Source organism: Eriocheir sinensis, chromosome 24, assembly GCF_024679095.1.
Source record: "Eriocheir sinensis breed Jianghai 21 chromosome 24, ASM2467909v1, whole genome shotgun sequence".
Classification (NCBI taxonomy): Eukaryota; Metazoa; Arthropoda; class Malacostraca; order Decapoda; family Varunidae; genus Eriocheir; species Eriocheir sinensis.
Window position 1 is genome coordinate 15,043,919 of NC_066532.1, and position 21,522 is coordinate 15,065,440.

The window sequence follows — 21,522 nt, forward strand, 5'->3', positions numbered from 1 at the left end:
GTAACTCTTTTTTATGCTCTCCTCTTGGTCCTCCTCTCCTGTTTATTCACACACTTTGCTTATCAATGGTACTGTATTATTTAACCTTCCTCACTGTAACGAAATGCCAAAAAAAAAAAAATATCGCATTATGAATTTCAGTTTGTTGCTTGAATCCCTTTTTTTTTTTTTTTTTTTTTTTTTTTTTTTGGTATTTCGTTGGGGATATACCCCAATGGAGGAAGGCGGTGCATGCCGCGCAACCCCCCAGACGGCTGGTAGAGAGATACCTAATTCTTTCAAGGAGGAGACCCAACAAACGGGGCTGAGGGTGTCGGAAAGAGCCCACCTTTTCACCCCCATGCATGGTAACTGATAGGTCTCGAACCCACGCCCCAGCAACCCGCCGAAGCGCAAGGCAGAGACTCTACCACGGGACCACGGGAGCCCCCAATCACTTATTCTCAGTGCTTTTCCGTGCACTTATTCAAGCATTTGTGTCCTTTTTTCCAGCACTGCATCAGGATCACTTGCTATATACGTACCTTTACAATTCTTCTTTCTTTTTCGTTTTTGTGTTGTACAGCCTATATGTATGTCAATAGTTTTATAATTTCCTGCTGTACTGACTATCTCCAATATGTAGGGGAGAGCCGGTATGATTCGGACACTTTAGAAAAAGAAGTTTAAGTAGTAGTGTAATTTTGTTGATCTCAAAATGTTCCTCCATCATTTGGCTCTTTAGGCTGCTAATATGACACTCGTAGTTATTTCCAGTTTTTAGATGTAGGTGATGAAAGACAAGTTTCTAAATCGTCCGAACCATCCCCACCCGTGGTGATGGTTCGGCCAGGGAGGTGGGTGGTACGGACACTCATAATACTCGCCATAATATTAATATAACTTAAGTTTGATTGGTTAATAAACAAGATTATATCTTCTACAAAACATTTATTTAAGGACAAAAGTATCCTCTCAATATTTAGAGGGGAAAAAATAAAAGGAGAACTACAATAAGAATTTTGGTATTATGGCTTCCTTCTCTTCTCACAAGCATAATATCTGAATATAAATCAACCACATTAACCTTTTTATAACCGTTGCAACACCTATAATGTTGAAATTGATATAATTTTAATAAAAATCATAAAAAAATCAACCGTCCGAATCATCACGACTATAAAAAGCAAATGTGTGGTCACACTCCTTCTCCAGCACGAGGCTTCACGGGTGATCGTGTTGTACGGCAACACCTTCGCCGTGCATCGCTGCGTCACCGAAATAATTTACATCTCGCTAATTGGCATGTTTTTGAAGTGAGAGCTTACGATACACCCTGAAAATATTACATACGAGATGCAAATAAACATATAAAATAGGACTTGCATCGAAAATAACAGCTCTGAGGGCGTGGTTGTCCCTTTGTGGGCCACGGCAACAAAGTTTTGCACATTCACACAAAATCTCGCGACACTCAGTCCCATACACTTTATAATATATAAGTACTATGTCCGGACCATCCCACTGTCAGAATCATCACCGCTCTCCCCTACTGATTGGGGGAAGGGATGGCATATGCTAGCTGCTCCCTTCTCTTTTGTTGTGAAAAATCAACAATACACTTATCAATCAATCAGTCAACAATAAACTACTACTACTACTACTACTACTATAGCCCAAAACGTAGTCAACATGAATGGAGGAGTCCCACAGCCAAGACCAAGACCAAAATGACGCAGAAGACACACCCAAGACCAAGATAAAAGCCTGTTGTTTCGGTCGCCTGCCTGGCTGACCTGACCTGACCTGACCTCACGCCAGCACCACGCTCCAGGATGCTCTGAAGCCCCGCATGGCGACGGGAGGAGGACAAAGGGAGGACTTGTGTGGCCCGTAGACGCCATGGACCACTAGGCTCGGCTCTGACAGACGGATGGTACAGACGGTGAGTTGTTTTGCTTCATCTGTCACACGCGCACCATTGTGATGCGGGAGTTAGGCGAAGGTTCCGGGGATACTCACCTGGCCTGCTTCCTGACCCCACCCTCCACACGCCGAGGAGGGGGCACCGGGAAGCCAGCACTCGGTGACGCGCCATCACTCAATACATAATTACATATCCAAATCAGGTACTTGTGAAAAAGCTAGATAGGGCATCATATGTAATCAACTTGTAATAGAGATTATAAAATGAGGTGAAGAGCTATAGTCCAATGGACCGTATTGGCTTTACAGGCAGTGCCACATGTGGCCACTCAACTCCAAGCTGTCCTTTCCATAGAGTTCAGGTTATAGACGAGTGTGTCTGAGGCTGTCTCCGGGATACACGTGTAATGCCCCGACGAGCTTATTTTCCATCCTTTCTATTTCCCAACACGGCCTCTGCGTGTATCGAAATAACACGAGAAATTAATCAAGACAAAGTGAGGGTATTCCCCGGCTGCCTGGGATTGAACCCGCGACCAGCGTGACGGGAAAGCCACTCCTTACCGAGTCAGCCAAAGAGGTACCCCACTGGCTAAGTGGGTTATGGGAGGCTCGTTCATCAGGTCGTCGCCGCACTACACACGGCCATGGTGCCGCCATTGCTCCAAACCGATGATAGCACACTTCACTCCAACCTGATTTCAGTTTTTCTCCATGTCAGATAGTAGAGTCAGGAAATTGGGTAGGAGTAAAGTGTGTGCAGTCGTTGGCTTGGAGCGGTGGCGGCACCAAGGCCTTGTATCCTGGAGGCAGCCTCTATGGAAAGTACTGCTTTGACAGTTCACCAACTGGCCACGTGTGGCGCTGCCTGTATAGCCAATACGGTCCATTAGTGGTGTTCTAAAAGCTTGTCCCCGAGATAAAAAAATAAAAATATGAATAATTATGGAAAGTTGGGTTAAGATTCGTTTTATTAACGTGTCAGTATTTCATTACCTACCTTATGAAACATCACTAGCTCTTCATATATCTTTTTTGCAAACGTTCAATGCTTTTTAAATCAAATTCAAGGACTATTTTTTTTATTCTTGAAAATAGGAGATAATATTCATGAAAGCGTAGCCTCCTCTGGCGGCGGCCGCGGCGGCGGTTCAGCCGGTGTTGCGAGAAATACTTCCTTGCAGAAATAAGTCGCATATACATGTTAGAAGTTAGGTTATGTAAAGTTCGGTTGGAGTAGTGAGAAATACCTCCTCACAGAAATAAGTCGCATATACATGTTAGAGGTTAGGTTATGTAAAGTTCGGTTGGAGTAGTTTAAATATGCTCCCCACCCAACCCCCCCGATTTCCCACGGGTCCCCCAAGTTGAACCTCTCTGCGAGCTATTTTGCGGCGGCGGGTCCACAAAAGGCTTTGAAAAGTCAATCATTTAGTGATTTCTGGAGAAAAATACTACCTCCATGGTAAACAGCATCAAAAAACACCCAGAATTAAAATGTTCTTGTCCAAGTTTGAGCAACGTTGATAAAACAAATCTTTACCAAAAGTTGTTTTGCCTTGTCCGTCACACTCGCACCATTGTGATGTGGATATTAGGCAAAGGTTCCAGGAATTGTTGAGGAAAGGGTAGTCTGCTAATTTTGAGACACTGACTATTTATTTCAGGGGAAAATATGATTGTTTGTTATGGAGGTAGTTTTATTTTTTGAAAATTGCTAAATGATTGACTTCAATGGCAAGGGTGCACCACCGCTGCCCCGTTACCACTGATCACTGGCCAGCTTAGTGCACCACCCTGCCACTGCCCCGCCCCAGCCTGCCCGGTGCTGTGTATTTCCCCAGCCAAACTGCTTCCTAATAAATCTAATCAAATCTAACTTAATATAACCTAATGTAAGCTACTTAACAGGGGGCTTTGCCCCCCTCAACCCCCTCCTTCTAATTTCTAGAAGCCATTTGTTCCTGCACTGCATTCAGGGACCCAAAAAGAATCCCTAATGTAATGGGCTGGGGTCATCCAAGAGAGCCTTGAAGAGACCCTGCTAGCATTATAGGCATCACCTAAATAATAAGAGTTGTATTTAAAGGGATAACTTTTTTTCAGAAGAGTGCCTGGTCTGAGATGGGGACGCTACGAACAAGGTCTTTCCTCTTCGGCATGATAGTGGCTTCCGTCACCTGGGCTGTGGCCATATACCTCTACTGCTCCCTGGTGGAGGTGAGGACACGGGATGTTTGGGATTGTATGCTGAAATTGTTTTCTTATTATCCATTTGTATATTCTTCCATCTTTCCTATTTAGAGAGTTCGTGTTTTATTCCGTTTTGAGGAGTTACAATTTTTTTTTTTTCCACAGTTTATATATATTTTTCCCCTTAACTGTTTCCTCTAATGCAAAAATAAATAAAAAATTAAAAAATCGCCAGCAGAACCTTGAGTCAACCAGCATCGAGTTGAGTCATTGATCATGGTTATCACAAATCAAGAGTCATTGTTTGACATGGCATGATTCCCTGCCATGAGTTAGGCATCTCAGAACATTTGCTGAGAGGTCTCACAAACTTAGCAGCACTCAATTTTGCAGGATTCACAATGCCTTAGAACATTTGTCTATTGGTTTCACAAACTTAACAGCACTCAATTTTGCAGGATTCACAATGCCTTAGAACATTTGTCTACTGGTTTCACAAACTTAGCAACACTCAATTTTGCAGGATTCACAATGCCTTAGAACATTTGTCTACTGGTTTCACAAACTTAGCAACACTCAATTTTGCAGGATTCACAATGCCTTAGAACATTTGTCTATTGGGTTCACAATTTTGCAGGATTCACAATGCCTTAGAACATTTGTCTATTGGTTTCACAAACTTAACAGCACTCAATTTTGCAGGATTCACAATGCCTTAGAACATTTGTCTATTGGTTTCACAATTTTGCAGGATTCACAAAGCCTTAGAACACATGTATATAGGCTTCACAAATTTAGCAGCACTCAATTTTGCAGGATTCACAAAGCCTTAGAACATGTGTCTATTGGTATCACAATTTTGCAGGATTCACAAAGCCTTAGAACACATGTATATAGGCTTCACAAATTTAGCAGCACTCAATTTTGCAGGATTCACAAAGCCTTAGAACATATGTCTATTGGTATCACAATTTTGCAGGATTCACAAAGCCTTAGAACACATGTATATAGGCTTCACAAATTTAGCAGCACTCAATTTTGCAGGATTCATAATGCCTTAGAACATGTGTCTATTGGTATCATAATTTTGCAGGATTCACAATGCCTTAGAACATTTGTCTATTGGGTTCACAAACTTAGCAGCACTCAATTTTGCAGGATTCACAATGCCTTAGAACATTTGTCTATTGGTTTCACAAACTTAGCAACACTCAATTTTGCAGGATTCACAATGCCTTAGAACATTTGTCTATTGGGTTCACAAACTTAGCAGCACTCAATTTTGCAGGATTCACAATGCCTTAGAACATATATCTATTGGTATCACAATTTTGCAGGATTCACAATGCCTTAGAACATATATCTATTGGTATCACAATTTTGCAGGATTCACAATGCCTTAGAACATTTGTCTATTGGGTTCACAAACTTAGCAGCACTCAATTTTGCAGGATTCCCAAGGTCCTCTTCTTGCTGACCAAGGCAATGTCAAACCCCAAACTGGAGAGCAATACAAGCTGAAGCAAGTAAGGAAGAACTTTGTTGTAGCCCCTAAGATTAGAACAACTGACGACATCATGAAAAGATATTATGAAATAGACACCAATGTTCTCAATAGTAAGAAGAGAAAGAACCACATAACTAGTGACCTGACTAAATACTTCGTTAAGAGCCTGGGGGAGGAAGCCAAGGCCCCAGGGAGGGAAGGTGGGGAGCAGGGGACCAAGGAACCGCCGCTGGAGGAACTCGGCCTGGTCAAGACACACCAGGACCAGGAGGTGAGCCGGGAGGGGGTGATGTTGTTGGTTGCGTTATAGTATGCATAGAAAGGAACATTAGAAGGCCTTGGAGACTTGTTGTGGCAGCCAGTCCGGGAGATTTGATTTACGTTGTTTTTTTATATGAAACTAACAAACTGAATGAGTGAGTGCATGTGTAGAAATGTTTATACAGTCACCACTACATTGTTTATATATATTTTTGTGTGTTTGAATAGTTGTATTAGCTAGTAACATTAGAAGGAACATTAGAAGGCCTTGGAGACTTGATGTGGCAGCCAGTCCGGGAGATTTGATTTACGTTGTTTTTTATATGAAACTAACAAACAGAATGAGTGGAAAACAGTAAATGAGAGAGTGGATGTGTAGAAATGTTTATATAGTCACCAGCACATTATTATTATTACTATTTTTTTTTACATCAAAGGACGCAGCTCAAGGGCAACAAAAAGAGTACAAAAAAAAAAAAAAAAAAAAAAAAAGCCCGGTACTCGCCGCTCCCATAATAGATAACCGTAAAGAGTAGCCAAAAGAGAGGTCATTTTCGGGTGGAGAGATGTCTTGATACACTTATATATATTTGTGTGTTTGAACAGTTGTATTAGCTAACAACTTTAAACTTAACTATGGGCCTGGAATGAGTCTTCCCATATACACATGTAGAATAAACTAATACCATTACAAATTTCATTCTAGAACCACTTAAGTTCGTTCTAGCATACCCCATGACGGAATGAAAATGAAAAAATAGGTGGTGATTATATAGGAATGAAAAGAAGGGAGTGACGAGTGATTTGCAGATGATGAAATGAAATGGGTGAGAAAAGATTGCAAGGAAAGAGAGAAAATTATATGGGAATGAAAAAAAGGGAATGACGTGTGATTTGCAGGTGATGAAATGAAATGGGTGAGAAAAGATTGCAAGGAAAGAGAGAAAATGTTAAGTGGTCAATGATTTAGGAAGATACTGAAGAAAAAGATGATATATAGAGAAAGAATTAGAGAGAGAGAGAGTTCTATTTCATAATTTACAATCTTATGAGTCAGATTTCTGTGCATAATGGACTGTGTAAATCCCGTATGGTACTGTATTGCACTTTATACTCATTCACTCATTCAATTTATTAGTTACGTATAAAAAACAACATTATTTTTTACATTATTATTAAATCTCCAAGCCTGGCCACCACAATAAGTCTCCAAGTCTCATAATCTAGCCATTTGCAGGTAAAACTCCCCATGCATGAGGTTAGATCCAGTGTTCTCCCTTTCCAGATAAAAGAGAAGGGATACCGCCTGCATGCCTTCAACTCCCTTATATCGTCGCGCCTCTCCCCACACCGCTCAGTCCCAGACACCAGAAACAAAAGGTAAATCACTGGAAATAGTTAGTAGCATTCCATAACACACTGCATGCTAGTTTAACCCGTCCGCTGCGATTGGCACGGATTTCGCCTTCACTGGTATCTTGGTAATATACACTCCCAGGTCTTTCTCTGCCTCTGTGGTGGATAGTGGACTGTTTCCCATGTGGTATTGGTATGCTGGATATCCCTTCACTGGTAGCCTGGTAACATACACTCCCAGGTCTTTCTCTGCCTCTGTGGTGGATAGTGGAGTGTTTCCCATGTGGTATTGGTATGCTGGATATCCCTTCACTGGTAACCTGGTAACATACACTCCCATGTCTTTCTCTGCCTCTGTAGTGGATAGTGGAGTGTTTCCCATGTGGTATTGGTGTGCTGGATATCCCCTCCCAATGCACAGGGCTTTACATTTTGCTTCATTGAATTGTAGCAGCCACTTTTTGCTCCACTCCTGTTGCTTGTTGAGGTCTTCTTGTTGGAAATCTGCAGCCAAGGGGTTGATATATATTTTCTTGCCTGACATGTATCATCAAATCATGCCTAGGACTGGATGTTGGGTGCTTTCAATTCATCAACAATCAAATGACCCCGAAACTGACCTCTCTTTTGACCTCTTGTTCTGTTTTCTTTCATTGGAGCAGCATCGAGTGAGCCTTTTTCTTCATGTCTTTGTTTCATGCCCTTGACCTGCCTCTCTTCTTGTAAAAAAATAAGAATAAATAAAAAAGTGATAATTCTGTGCTATACCAAACATTATTTATCCCGTAACAGATGCCATGAATGAAGAATAAATGAATGAATGAATGAATAAATTAATGAATGAGTAAATGAATGAAGAATAGATATAAAAAAGCTATAATTCTCTGCTACACCAAACATTATTTTTCCCAAAACAGATTTAATTTGCAGTGATAGGTTACTCTTCATGGCAGTGATAGGTTACTCTTGATTAAATTCCAACAGCTTATGATCAGTTAGGTTCCATTGCTGTTCTGTTCTGTGCCTATGCCATGAATGAATGAATGAATGAATGAATGAAGAATAGATAAAAAAGTGATAATTCTCTGCTATACCAAACATCATTTTCCCTCGTAACAGATGCCATGACATAGCGTACCCGGATCAACTCCCGACCGCCTCCATCATCATCTGCTTCTACCGCGAGGAGCACGCCGCCCTCCTCCGCACCATCCACTCCATCCTGGACCGCACACCCACTCAGGTGCTGGAGGAGATCATATTGGTGGATGACACGGATGAAGGTAAGGAAGCAGGGAGGTTGTAAGGGGCGGAAGCTGGGAGGTTGTAAGGGGGGGAAGCAGGGAGGTTGTTAGGTAAGGAAGCAGGAATGTATGTAAGGTTGGTATTCTCGGACCTTTCCTCCTCTCACGTCAACTACTTCCAAAGTCCAAAAAGGAGATCAGTCGGGTTGTAATGAATGTTTTTTTGGGGTGCTTGGTACAGAAGAAGAGTCACACTACCACCAGGGTCATGAAACTACCCCTGGAAATGCCAGAGACTCCTAGGAAAGCCTTGCCAAATATGCTTGCCTGGGCGCTGATATGCTTAAGAAAATGGATCTAAATGTTTTGTTTGTATAAGAAATGAATTGTTTAATGTTAATGTTTTTCCATTTAATATTTTGTCTCAGTGTTGTGTTTCTATAAGTCAAGTTCCTCTTGTCAAATATTGCACTGATAAATTGTATGAAATAATGTACTAATGTTATGTAGTTGTGAGTGAAGTGAATTAAATGATGTAACCCCATTGCAGAAAGCTATCATGAGGAGGTAGCAAGCGAAGTGAACAACCTGAGTGACAAGATCCACCTCCTGAAGACACCCCAGCGCGAGGGACTGATCCGGGCACGGGTGTTTGGGGCGCGGCAGGCAGTGGGGCAGGTTAGTATATCGTCACCTTCGTAAGCAAACCGCCCAAGTTATTATTTTCTACTTTACGGGAAATCAGAAAAAAACTGTCATCATCTTATTTGGCTCAACCCGGTAGCAGTGACGGGCCAAATTTGTGGCTTTACAGTGTAGCAGCGACGGGCCAAATTTGTGCCATGATATAAACCCCCCAAAAATAGATGATACATAATCTGATCACAAATGCTTTGATATATGTTATGAAATGGTTTGTATGAGGGGCGATTTTTTCTCATTTTTCATACTTAGAGGGACCATTAAGAAACATGATCCCCGCTGCTACCGGGTTAAGATTTAGGCAGAAATGAAAAGGCATATTCTAGAACACTCAAACCCTGAATGATCAAGGCAACTGTACAAAAATGGGCGTTATGTTGAAAAATTGATGTAGACAAAAACCTGGAAATCGCTGAAAAATAACTTAGGCAATTATTTTATGAGGGTGACGATATATTCTCAAGGTTCCTCATGTAACTTTTGTGATGCGTGCCGTATTGTCTAAGAATATGGCCCATGGTGTACAACTGTTGATATTTTTCTCTATTTTTAGCTGGCCATATTCATGCCAGATATTTTGTGTTTCTGGATACCTTGGGGCTGGAACTATTGGTATTTTCCTGTATTTTTAAGGGGGTTTCGTGGTGCAGTGGTTAGCACACTCGGCTCACAACTGAGAGAACCCGGGTTCGATTCCTGGGTGGAGTGGAAAAAATTGGGCGGCTTCTCCGATACCCTATGCCCCTGTCCACCCAGCAGTGAATGGGTACCAGGTATTAATCGGGGGTTGTGTCCCGTCTCCTGGGATCTGTTCCCTTCTATAATTCCTTCCCCCTCCTGTCTCTCTCCAGCATATGGCCACAGATGTTGTGCCGACTAAACAAAACATTCCAACTTTCCTGTATTTTTAGCTGGCCAGATTCATGTCAGATACTTTGGATTTCTGGATACCTTAGGGCTGGAACTATTGATATTTTTCTGCATTTCTAACCGGACAGATTCATGCCTTATACTTTGGGTTTCTGGATACCTTACGGCTGGAACTATTGATATTTCTCTGTATTTTTAGCAGGCCAGATTCATGCCACATACTTTCGGTTTCTGGATACCTAAGGGCCGGATAGTTGAGGGTTTTTACTGTACAGTGTTTGTGTTGCAGGTGTTAGTGTTCCTGGATAGCCATGTGGAGGTGAACGAGGGGTGGATGGAGCCGCTCCTCGCACGCGTCGGGGAGGACTCGCACCATGTGGTCACCCCGATCATTGACGTTATCTCCCCCGACACTTTCCAGGTGATTTGATACTTGTAATGCCTAGATAGCCCGTCCGCTGCGATTGGCACAGATTGGCCTTCACTGGTAGCCTGGTAACATACACTCCCAGGTCTTTCTCTGCCTTTGTGGTGGATAGTGGAGTGTTTCCCATGTGGTATTGGTGTGCTGGATATCCCTTCACTGGTAGCCTGGTAACATACACTCCCAGGTCTTTCTCTGCCTCTGTGGTGGATAGTGGAGTGTTTCCCATGTAGTATTGGTATGCTGGATATCCCTTCACTGGTAGCCTGGTAACATACACTCCCAGGTCGTTCTCTGCCTCTGTGGTGGATAGTGGAGTGTGGAGTGTTTCCCATGTGGTATTGGTATGCTGGATTTCCCCTCCCAAGGTGCAGGAGTTTACATTTTTCTTCATTGAATTGTAGCAGCCACTTTTTGCTCCACTCCTGTAGCTTGGTGAGGTCTTCTTGTGGGAAATCTGCAGTCAAGGGGCTAAGCTTAGAGACATCACCAATGCCCACACAATACAACATAGCGACCTGCAGCATACCAAGACTAAATGTGAGGGGGAAGTGATTTTGTATAGGGGAAAATTTTTTATGTGCTCTCAACGGTGCTACTAAATGACTCCCTTTTCGTGATCTCTTTTTTGTTGTCTCCAGTGACTATTTTCCTCTCCCCAGTACACTCTTTTCCCCCTGTTTTTGTGACCTGTTTTTCCTCCCTCTAATACACTCTGTTCTGTTTTCATGAATCTTTTTGCTCCCTCCTAGTGACTATTTTCCTTTCCCCCTGTTTTTGTGACCTATTTTTCCTCCCTCTAAATACTCTTTGTCCCCTTCTTTTCATGACCCTTTTTGCTCCCTCCTAGTGACTATTTTCCTCTCCCCAAGTACACTCCTCTTCCCCTGTTTTTGTGACCTATTTTTCCTCCCTCCAATACACTCTGTCCTCCTGTTTTCATGACCTTTTTTGCTCCCTCCTAGTGACTATTTTCCTCTCCCCCAGTACACTCCTCTCCCCCTGTTTTTGTGACCTATTTTTCCTCCCTCTAATACACTCTGTCTCCTTGTTTTCATGACCCTTTTTGATCCCTCCTAGTGACTGTTTTTCTCCCCCCAGTAGAGTCTGTTTCCCCAGTTTTCATGACCCTCTTTTTGCTCCCTCCAGTGATTGTTTTCCTCCCCCAGCTTTCCTCCTCCAGTACATTCCCTCCCCCTGTTTTCATGACCCTTTTTTGCCGTCTCCAATGCCTGTTTTCCTCCCCCAGTACACGCCATCCCCCCTGGTGCGAGGTGGCTTCAACTGGGGGCTGCACTTCAAGTGGGACACGATACCTCAGGCGTATTTTGCCGATAAAAGGAATTTCGTCAGGCCAATAAAGTATGTGTTTGGGTATTCTTACAAGATTATAGATTGTTGTAGAATTGTATCATTACTTCCTCTTATTTGTCTATAACTTTACTAATTTAGCTTTACTTAACCTAACTTTACCTAACTTTACTTCCCTTTACTTTAACATTAGGCAACAAGATCTAGTTTTAGTATTTCATCTTCACTTTCTCTTATTTCTCTAACTTTACTAATTTAGCTTTACTTAACCTAACTTTACCTAACTTTACTTCCCTTTACTTTAACATTAGGCAACAAGATCTAGTTTTAGTATTTCATCTTCACTTTCTCTTATTTCTCTAACTTTACTAATTTAGCTTTACTTTACCTAACTTTACCTAACTTTACTTCCCTTTACTTTAACATTAGGCAACAAGATCTAGTTTTAGTATTTCATCTTCACTTTCTCTTATTTCTCTAACTACTGATTTTAACTTTTCTTTCCTTTCCTTTCCTTTCCTTTCCATTCCTTTCCTTTCCTCTCCTTTGTTCTATCATTAGGTAGACAAGATCATATGTCGTTCAAGCCTTTCATCACTCTTATTTGTCTAACTCTACTGCTGTTTAAGAAAGATACAGGTATGATAATTATGTAACACTAAAAAGTTTCTCTGAACATTAATATTTTCAAGTAATCTAACACAATAATTAGGTTTAATGAGGAGGGGAGATTATGGGCTGCAAGATGGCATTATGGAGCATGATATGGCACTCACCCTACCCCCTCCTCTTGATGCAAAAGTAAATGGTGCCTTGGTAATGTGATGTGTGTGGGGTGAACATAAGAACATTAGGAGTCTGCAGGAAGCCAGTAAGTTCGTACAAGGCAGCTCCTGTGAACCTAACCCCACCTAACATCACTATCCCTGAACTTATCTAATCTTTTTTTTTAATGTATCATATTGGCACTGATCCTTCACTCACTCAATGACCTCCTTAGATTCCTTTACCTCCTCCATGACCTGGCTTTGTGTGTGCCCCGCCAGGTCCCCCACCATGGCCGGGGGTCTCTTCGCTATGGACCGCATCTACTTCAAGGAGCTTGGAGAATATGACATGGGGATGGACGTGTGGGGTGGGGAGAACCTGGAAATGTCCTTCAGGGTGAGTAGGTGATTATGTCCACCATAGGCAGAGTGACTGGGAGCAGAGCTGATCAGTATTGCAACATTCATATTCTTTAACATCCCCAACTTCACCCAACATTCACAGATCTGGATGTGTGGCGGCCAGCTTGAGATCATCCCCTGCTCCCGCGTGGGCCACATCTTCCGGAGACGGCGGCCATATGGGTCCGCCAATGGCCAGGACTCTCTGCTGCACAACTCCCTGCGTGTGGCTCATGTTTGGATGGACGAGTTCAAGGTGAGGAGAGTCATGGTGCAGAGAGGCTAACTTCAGTATTGCCAGACGCTTCTGCCGCTCACATCAGCCATTTCCAAAGGCCAAAAAGGAGACCATTTGGGTTCTTATGAGTGGTATTTCAGGCTCATGGTACAGAGGAAAAGTCAAACTACCACCAGGGTCAAAATCTATCCAAGGAAATGCCCAGAACTCCTATGAAAGTTTTGTCAAATATGTGTGCTTGGGTGCCAAAATGTTGAAGGATGTGGCCGTAAGATCACTCTCCTGTAATATCATAAATTGTTAAGTATACTTCTATCTTCAGCACATTTTCAAGACTACAAACAGAAAGAGATTATTTTATTCCAAAAAGGACAACAATGGGTCTCCTCTTAACCCGGTAGCAGCGACGGGCCAAATTTGTGCCATGATATAACCCCCCAAAATAGATGATACATAAACTGATCACAAATGCTTTGATATATATTATGAAATGGTTTGTGTGAGTGATGATTTTTTCTCATTTTTCTCGCTTAGAGGGACCGTTAAGAAACGTGATCCCTGCTGCTACAGGGTTAAACTAATTACAGTATTTCTTGGTGTCTAAGACATGCCCAACTTTTCAAGGTAGACACTAATGAATTTAGTGAATTGAATGGAAGTGTTGCTACAGACACCATTCAGACGTCCATGACCAGGGCGCTCAAGTGACTCCCTCAACAGGATAACTTCTTCAAGCTGCGTCCAGGCGCCGACAAGGTGGACTTTGGTGACGTGTCGGAGAGAGTCAAACTTCGGGAAGAGCTGCAGTGCAAACCTTTCTCCTGGTACCTGAACACTGTGTACCCCGAGCTGATGAGGCCGCCCGGGGACGAGTCCAAGGGAAGGGAGGGGGCCAGGGAGAAGCCAGGCCTCGGCCACAGGCAGTTCCAACCTTGGAACAAAAGAACAAGAAACTACACACACAAGTGGCAGGTAGGGACAGTTGTCCATTTTGTCAACAACCTGCAGTCCTGTCAAACATGTCCTCCCTGCCTTGTCACAGGTCATTCCTGGCTGTCATGGAAGTGTTTCTGCAGTGTCTCCTCAAGGTTTCCTACTTCTCCAGTTCCTTCCCTAGCCTGGGCTCATAATCTTATTTTTTTACTGAATTTAATTGTCAATCTCTTTACAGATACGCCTAACAGGAACAAAGCTCTGCATGGAGTCTGAAGAGGACCCTTCCAAGAAAGGCACAAGGCTCATCCTGGCGGAGTGTGTGGAGTGGGAACGCCAACTCTTCCACCAGACGGACCGCAATGAGCTGGTCCTTGCCCAGCTGCTGTGCCTGGAGGCCACGGACAACCTGCCCCTCATCAGGAAGTGCCATGAGATGGGAGGGGCCCAGGAGTGGAGGGTCAAGAACCAGGTGAGTGTTTTTTCCTCTGTAGCAGACAGTGTCAGTATTAGGAGTGGTGACAAAGCCCCAAAGTAACACTACTGTGGTGGTGTCTTTGGCTCACCACCAAATTGTGATGACTCACTCTTTTAATCAGTAGTCTTTTATTGTGTTGATATACATGTGTGATGAAACTTCACCAGTGTTTGTTAGCAGATTAAATGTCATAGTTATATGTGTGGCCAGCATCTCCTCTTTTGCATCTTTTTGCTTTCTGTGAATGTTTTGTGGTGGAAGAGTGGCTGCCCAGACCCTCTATCATCCCTAACTTTAGTAACTTTAGTCATGAGGAGCACCAGAGGCAGCATGGGCCAGGCAAGAGTCAAACATCACGACAGGCACTATAAATTAAATTCGCCTGCACCACTAACAGGCTGGGGTCATCCAAGAGGAGCCTCAAGAGAGCCTACCAGCACTATAGGCAGCACTTAAAAATGAGAGGTTTATACTCACATCCGTCTTTCAGATGAGCGTTCCGCTGTACAACCTGGCGACAGGATTGTGTATTTCTGCCGAGGAGGAGCGGTCAGGAGCTGGCTTGGTCATGGCCATGTGCTCAACACCCAAGCTAACAAACTGGGACCTTGTGGACGTGGTGTGAGGCAGCGTTGCACAAGAAGGTGACACACACACACACACACACACACACACACACACACACACACACACACACACACACACACACTGACTCACAACCAGAAGGACCGGGGTTCAATTCCCCGGCCGGGTGAAGATAAGTTGGGTTTATCTTCTTTCACGTGTAGCCCCTGTTCACCTAGCAGTGAGTAGGTACGCGACGTCAGGCAAGGAGTTGTGACCTCGTTGTCGCGCTGTGTTGTGTGTGAGTGGTCTCAGTCCTACCCAAAGATCGGTACAACGAGCTCTGTGCTCTTCCGTAGGGGAACGGCTGGCTGTCTCAAGAGAGACCTGCAGCAGACCAAGAGGTGAATTACACACACACAGTACTTGATCAGGTCTCAACACCAGTCACAAATTCCGGCATTCTGTATATCTACGCAATGTACAAAGATTAACCTATGATCTGTCCCAGTGTATTTACTATGATTTAATGTATATTTATAAAGAGAGATATAGAACAGAATTTGAATTGATTAGTATTATGTATACAGTATATAGCATAAGAAAGTTTATCTAAAGAACCTTGTACTTATTTTGGAGAGAAATTCAGCTGCTTGATATCAGAAGTGGATATCAGTGTGTTAATGTGTTCAAATACTTTACTTAAATGATCTAATGAGGAGTGAGTCCCAGATAATGCAATGGTTATAAGTCACAAAGGTCTGCCAGTGATGGATGATATGAGGCGTCTAGAACAGAAAGGGCAAACTATCATAATTAATATTTTGACAAAAACGCGCGACCCAGACCCAGCGAGCCAAGCAGGACGGGGGAAGCTATCTTGTTCCTCCTGTTCTTTTCTTCTTCTTCTTGTTTCCTCTTATTTCCTTCCTCTTCTTTTTCTTCTTTAATTTCTTTTCTTCAGTATCATTCTTGTTCTTTTTTTCCATTCCTTATTCTTCCTGTTCTTCTTTCTTGTTATTTCCTTTTCTTTTTCTTCTCTCATTTCTTCTTTTTCTTCATTATTCTTCTTGTTCTTCTTTCTTGTTATTTCCTTTTCTTTTTCTTCTCTCTTTTCTTCTTTTTCTTCATTATTCTTCTTGTTCTTCTTTCTTGTTATTTCCTTCTCTTTTTCTTCTTTCATTTCTTCTTTTTCTTCACTATTATTCTTGTTCTTTTTGTTCTAGTCCTTATTCTTCTTGTTCTTCTTTCTTGTTATTTCCTTCTTTTTCTTCTCTCATTTCTTCTTTTTCTTCTCTATCATTCTTGTTCTTTTTGTTCCAGTCCTTATTCTTCTTGTTCTTCTTTCTTGTTATTTCCTTTTTTTTCTTCTCTCATTTCATCTTTTTCTTCTCTATCATTCTTGTTCTTTTTGTTCCAGTCCTTATTCTTCTTGTTCTTCTTTCTTGTTATTTCCTTTTTTTTCTTCTCTCATTTCATCTTTTTCTTCTCTATCATTCTTGTTCTTTTTGTTCCAGTCCTTATTCTTCTTGTTCTTTTTTCTTGTTATTTCCTTCTTTTTCTTCTCTCATTTCATCCTTTTCTTCTCTATCATTCCTGTTCTTTTTGTTCCAGTCCTTATTCTTCTTGTTCTTCTTTCTTGTTATTTCCTTCTTTTTCTTCTCTCATTTCTTCTTTTTCTTCTCTATCATTCTTGTTCTTTTTGTTCCAGTCCTTATTCTTCTTGTTCTTCTTCTCTGTTATTTCCTCTTCTTTTTCTCCTTTCATTTCTTCTTTTTCTTCATTATTATTCTTGTTCTTGTTCTTTTCTTTTGTTTTTGTTCTATTGCCTTATTCACCCGGTAATTTCAGTAACCAAAAGGCAAACTCTTCACCAGCTGTATAGGAAATTACCGCTCCTCTGGTCGCACCCAAAACCCCCGGGGAAGCTAAATTTGACCTTTTTATTATTTTTTTATTATTATTTCTTATAGCAGAGGAGACAGCTCAAGGGCAAAAAAAGAAACAATAATAAAAAACAACAACAACCCCGCTATTCGCTGCTCTTATAAAAAGCTCAGAGGAGTGGCCGAAAGATAGGTCGATTTTGGGAGGAGAGGTGTCCTGATACCTTCCTCTTGAAAGACTTGCCATATTCTCCTTCTGTTTTCAGTTACAGAAAGGCAAACTCACCACCAGCTCTATAGGAAATTACCGCACTTCTCGTAGCACCCAAAATCCCTGGGAAGCTGGATTTGACTGGCCATATTTACCTTCTATTTTCAGTAACAGAAAGGAAAACTCACCACCAGCTGTAGAGGAAATTACCGCACTTCTCGTAGCACCCAAAACCCCTGGGAAGCTAGATTTGACTGGCCATATTTACCTTCTACTTTTAGTAACAAAAAGGCAAACTCACCACCAGCTGTAGAGGAAATTACCGCACTTCTCGTAGCACCCAAAACCCCTGGGAAGCTGGATTTGACTTGCTATACTCACCTGCTCTAGGGAAAATTACCACGCCTCTAGTTTTTTTTCTTCTTTTTTTACATCAAAGGACACGGCTCAAGGGCAACAAAAAGTGCACAAAAGAAAGCCCGCTACCAGCCGCTCCCATAAAAGACAAGAGTAAAGAGTAGCAGTAGTGGTACCAAAAATCTCTCGTCCCTTTGTTTGCGAGTTTGCCTTTTCTCTTCCGAGCGCCTCACGTGACGGTCCATTCCGCCAGAGTATGTCCTTCACACTTGGGCTTGTGATACCTGACATTCCCATCACATTCTGAGTGTTCTGAATGATTGATAAAATGAGAGTGTGCTATAATATTTACAGAGCAGGCTTGAATGATTGATAAAATGAGTTAGTTTATGTTGTAATATTTAAAGAACACAGGTTATGGTGTTGCCTAGGTGATTGATATAGTGTGTGGGTTTCCTTAAGGGGGGGTTACTGCCATGATTTCCTTTTAGAGTGGAGTAAGGCACCAGGGAAGAGGAGGGAATGAATGCCCAGAAACTTGTATATTTAAGGAACAGAAGTTATGGTGTTGCCTAAATGATTGATATAGTGTGTGGCTTTCCTTAACCCCTTCAACACAAGGAAGCGTATACTGTGTCCTTGCGTGCCCCGTACCATATCCGAGGACACGCATTCTGCGTCCTGGCTCGCTTTTGCCAATATACAATTTATTTTATTTCTATATTTATGCTTACATCTCAAAATTATCAATTGATTTATGTTTCTTTATGTGCACCATTTAATTCTGCATGTTTTCATATATAATACATGATGATTATGTTGAGTTTATGGCTGAAAACTTGTTACATTCAATAGTGATATTTGAAATTTGGTGCGCGCGGCGATCCCGGATATGGTGCGGAGCGCTGTTTTGGCCCGGCTGTAGTGAAGGGGTTAAGGGGGGATTACTGCCATGATTTCCTTTTATAGTGGAGTAAGGCACCAGGGAAGAGGAGGGAATGAATGCCCAGACACTTGTATACTTAACCCCTTCAATCCGGCGACAGTGACGTCGGCGTCCGAAGGGCGTCCGATGTCATCACCATTAGTCCACTTCTAAACCTCTTAACCCTCCATTTCCTCTTAATTCTCTTCTAAACCTCTTTAAGAGGAAGTGGAAGAGGATTAAGAGGAATTTAGAGGAGGATTGAGAGGTTTAGAAGAGGATTAATCCTCTTCCATTTCCTCTTGACCCTTTCCATACTGTGACGCCGACGTCTGCGTCATGTATGGAAAGGGTTAAAGAACACAGGTTATGATGCTGCCTAAATGATTGATATAGTGTGTGGGTTTCCTTAAGGGGGGGTTACTGCCATGATTTCCTTTTATAGAAGAGAAGGGAATGAATACCTAGACATTTATATATATTAGCTATGGATCAAGTATATTAATGTAATGTAAGGCAGCTGCTAATATGATTTTTTTGATAGGGGAGAAAGGCATCAGGGAGGGGAAGGGAATGCCTGCAGACACTTGTATATTAGCTCTGTAAGGGATGCAGGCTGTCTGTTAATATATCAACTAATGTACGTATGGTAACTGCCAGTGTGATTTGTTTTAACTCTTCAACCTGTGTAGGAGAGCCATATTACCTTACCTGTTTAACACTACTAACTTGCTCTGCTGCTGCTAACATGGCTATAGCACTAACTTGCCTCAGCCTAACCAGTCATCAGTATTACTATTATTTCAGCGCTGACCCCTTGCAACCACCCTCAGCCTCCCTCTCCTATTCTTTGGCCCTCACCACGGCATTATGTGATTTCCCTGTCCCACACGTCCCTGAGAGAATGTGGGCAGGACAGAAATGTATACTACCCCAGATCAAGGTGGCACCGGCCAGGCACAGCCCCAGCCTCTGCCTGCTTGTTGTGTTACTGTTGATGTCTTCCTCATGTGTTCCTTGCCTGGCCCGGCCCTCCAAGCTGACCCGCCCACCCCTGGATGAGTCTCACCTCCATACTATGCAACACCAGAGCAGCAAGTGCTGTAGTGTGTATGAAAATATGTACAGATACAGGTGACCTTCTCTTTACAAATGGCTTCTTTTTGAAAAACTATTTGCTAAGGGAAATTTCAGTGTGCAAACCTATTATAACATTGGGAGTTTGGATCCTGAGGAATGGCAGCTAATTAACAGGTAACTGGACATAATCTTGTACAGACAGAATTAGTGGTGGGTTTTGCACACTGAAAGGCAAACATGAGCGGGTGAAATCAAGCACAAAATTGTTGATTCATGAAGTAAATATTTCAAACTTTGTTACAGCAAATCTTGGTGACCATTAAGTGAGTGCAAGGCAAGTGAACATCATCTTCACAAAGCTACTTTTTGCTGCATGAACATTGACAAAGTGGAGGTCGCCTGTATGAACAGAAGCATGTAAGAGGTGTGGGGAGGAGTGTGTACTTAAGCTACTCACTACTGCACAAAATGATTCATAAAATACATCACCCTAAATTCTTTATATTTTTGTACCTGATAAATGTACTATAAGAGACAGAGGCAGTGCATCATCAAGGGCAGCCGTCGCTCTGAGCTGTGCTGCTGTGCGCTGAGGAGTCATCAAAACAACTGAAGGAGAAAGTTCTCGGATTATTCATCTACAAATTCGTCCATTTTTAACCCGGTAGCAGCGGGGATCATGTTTCTTAATGGTCCCTTCAAGCGAGAAAAATGAGAAAAAACACCCCTCACACAAACCATTTCATGATATATATCAAAGCATTTGTGATCATATTATGTATCATTTATTTTTTGGAGTTTATATCATGGCACAAATTTGGCCCGTCGCTGCTACCGGGTTAAAATCCAATGTGTCGGAACAAGCTGCTGGCATGCATAGACGAGGGCCGTGGGTGGACATGTACGGTACAAACTAATGTAACTGATTCTCATGATTGTCTTCTCGTTTTCTCATCTCTGTGTCATTTCTTTGTAAACGTGTAACTGATTCTCATGATTTCTTTCACTCTCATCGCTGCTTTGTGTCAGTTCCTTGTATACGTGTTTGGCGCATGAAGTAATAATGTCCATGTATGATTTTCGTGTCCTGATAATAAACTGTACAATCTCAAGGTGCTTTTATAATCACTTAGGGAGAAGGGGTGACACAAGTTTGCTGCTCAATAGTTGCTGTGTATATATTGATTTTGCCTCCTTTTTCTTGTATTCGGTTTTGGTTTCTCAGTCAAGGTGTTGATTTGGTTTCGGTTCCTGGTTTTAGCCACGTTGAAATACCCTAATCGTCTCCGGTTGATGTAGAGGGGGAGGAGGAGGAGGGAAAGCAAGGAACAGGGAGGGAAAGGTGGAGGAGAGGGAGGAAGAAAAGGGAAGGAAGGACTCAAAAATTTCTACTTCCTTGCTAATAAATAAAAGAGGGGAAGGAAAGAAAAAAGGAAGGGAGGAAGGGAGATTTGAAGGCTCGTAAACATAAAAAAAAAAATAAGTAGGAATAAAGTAGAGAATGATGAAGAGGAGGAGGAAGGAGATGAGTTTGGGAGGGATAGAGGAACAGGAGGAGGAGGAGGAGGAGGGAAAGGAAGCTGGAGGAAGAAAAGAATTGGAAGTAGAGGAAGGGAGAGAAAAAAAGAAAAGGAAGAGGAAGAGGTACACTCCTCCTCCTCCTCCTCCTCCTAACCCTTTGACGTCTTGGTAAAAATGTTCAGTCAATTAAAACTTGCAAATTGGGTGACGGAGCGACGGTAACGAGGGCCAGGTGTGAACGAGAGGGCCAGGTGTGAACGAGAGGGCCAGGTGTGAACGAGAGGGCCAGGTGTGAACGAGAGGGCCAGGTGTGAACGAGAGGGCCAGGTGTGAACGAGAGGGCCAGGTGTGAACGAGAGGGACAGGTGTGAACGAGAGGGACAGGTG

The 21,522-nt window shown here is 42.5% G+C and overlaps 1 protein-coding gene across 3 annotated transcripts; it reads left to right on the top strand.

Annotated features, from left to right (window-relative positions):
* The first annotated feature begins 1,682 nt into the window (after nt 1–1,682).
* LOC127002901 (polypeptide N-acetylgalactosaminyltransferase 35A-like) lies at nt 1,683–20,726 on the top strand. 3 transcript variants are annotated; one of them, XM_050869211.1, is made up of 14 exons: nt 1,683–1,924; nt 4,012–4,125; nt 5,550–5,624; nt 5,769–5,876; nt 7,152–7,246; nt 8,342–8,505; nt 9,017–9,144; nt 10,328–10,459; nt 11,712–11,824; nt 12,820–12,937; nt 13,046–13,198; nt 13,901–14,152; nt 14,352–14,585; nt 15,082–20,726. In XM_050869211.1, exons 1-14 carry the CDS (start codon nt 1,913–1,915, stop codon nt 15,214–15,216), a joined length of 1,833 nt encoding a protein of 610 aa, XP_050725168.1. In that variant the 5' UTR covers nt 1,683–1,912; the 3' UTR covers nt 15,217–20,726. The 3 variants fall into 3 exon arrangements, with proteins under 3 accessions (XP_050725168.1, XP_050725170.1, XP_050725171.1); XM_050869213.1 differs by having other exon boundaries at nt 4,015–4,125; XM_050869214.1 differs by lacking the exon at nt 1,683–1,924 and adding an exon at nt 1,967–2,108.
* The last annotated feature ends 796 nt before the right edge of the window (nt 20,727–21,522 follow it).

Bases quoted from the DNA above. Each gene is read 5' to 3' on its own strand.
- LOC127002901 (XM_050869211.1), top strand. The intron at 5,625-5,768 runs GTAAGGAAGAAC...TACTTCGTTAAG, and splicing joins AGCAATACAAGCTGAAGCAA to AGCCTGGGGGAGGAAGCCAA. The intron at 9,145-10,327 runs GTTAGTATATCG...TTTGTGTTGCAG, and splicing joins CGCGGCAGGCAGTGGGGCAG to GTGTTAGTGTTCCTGGATAG.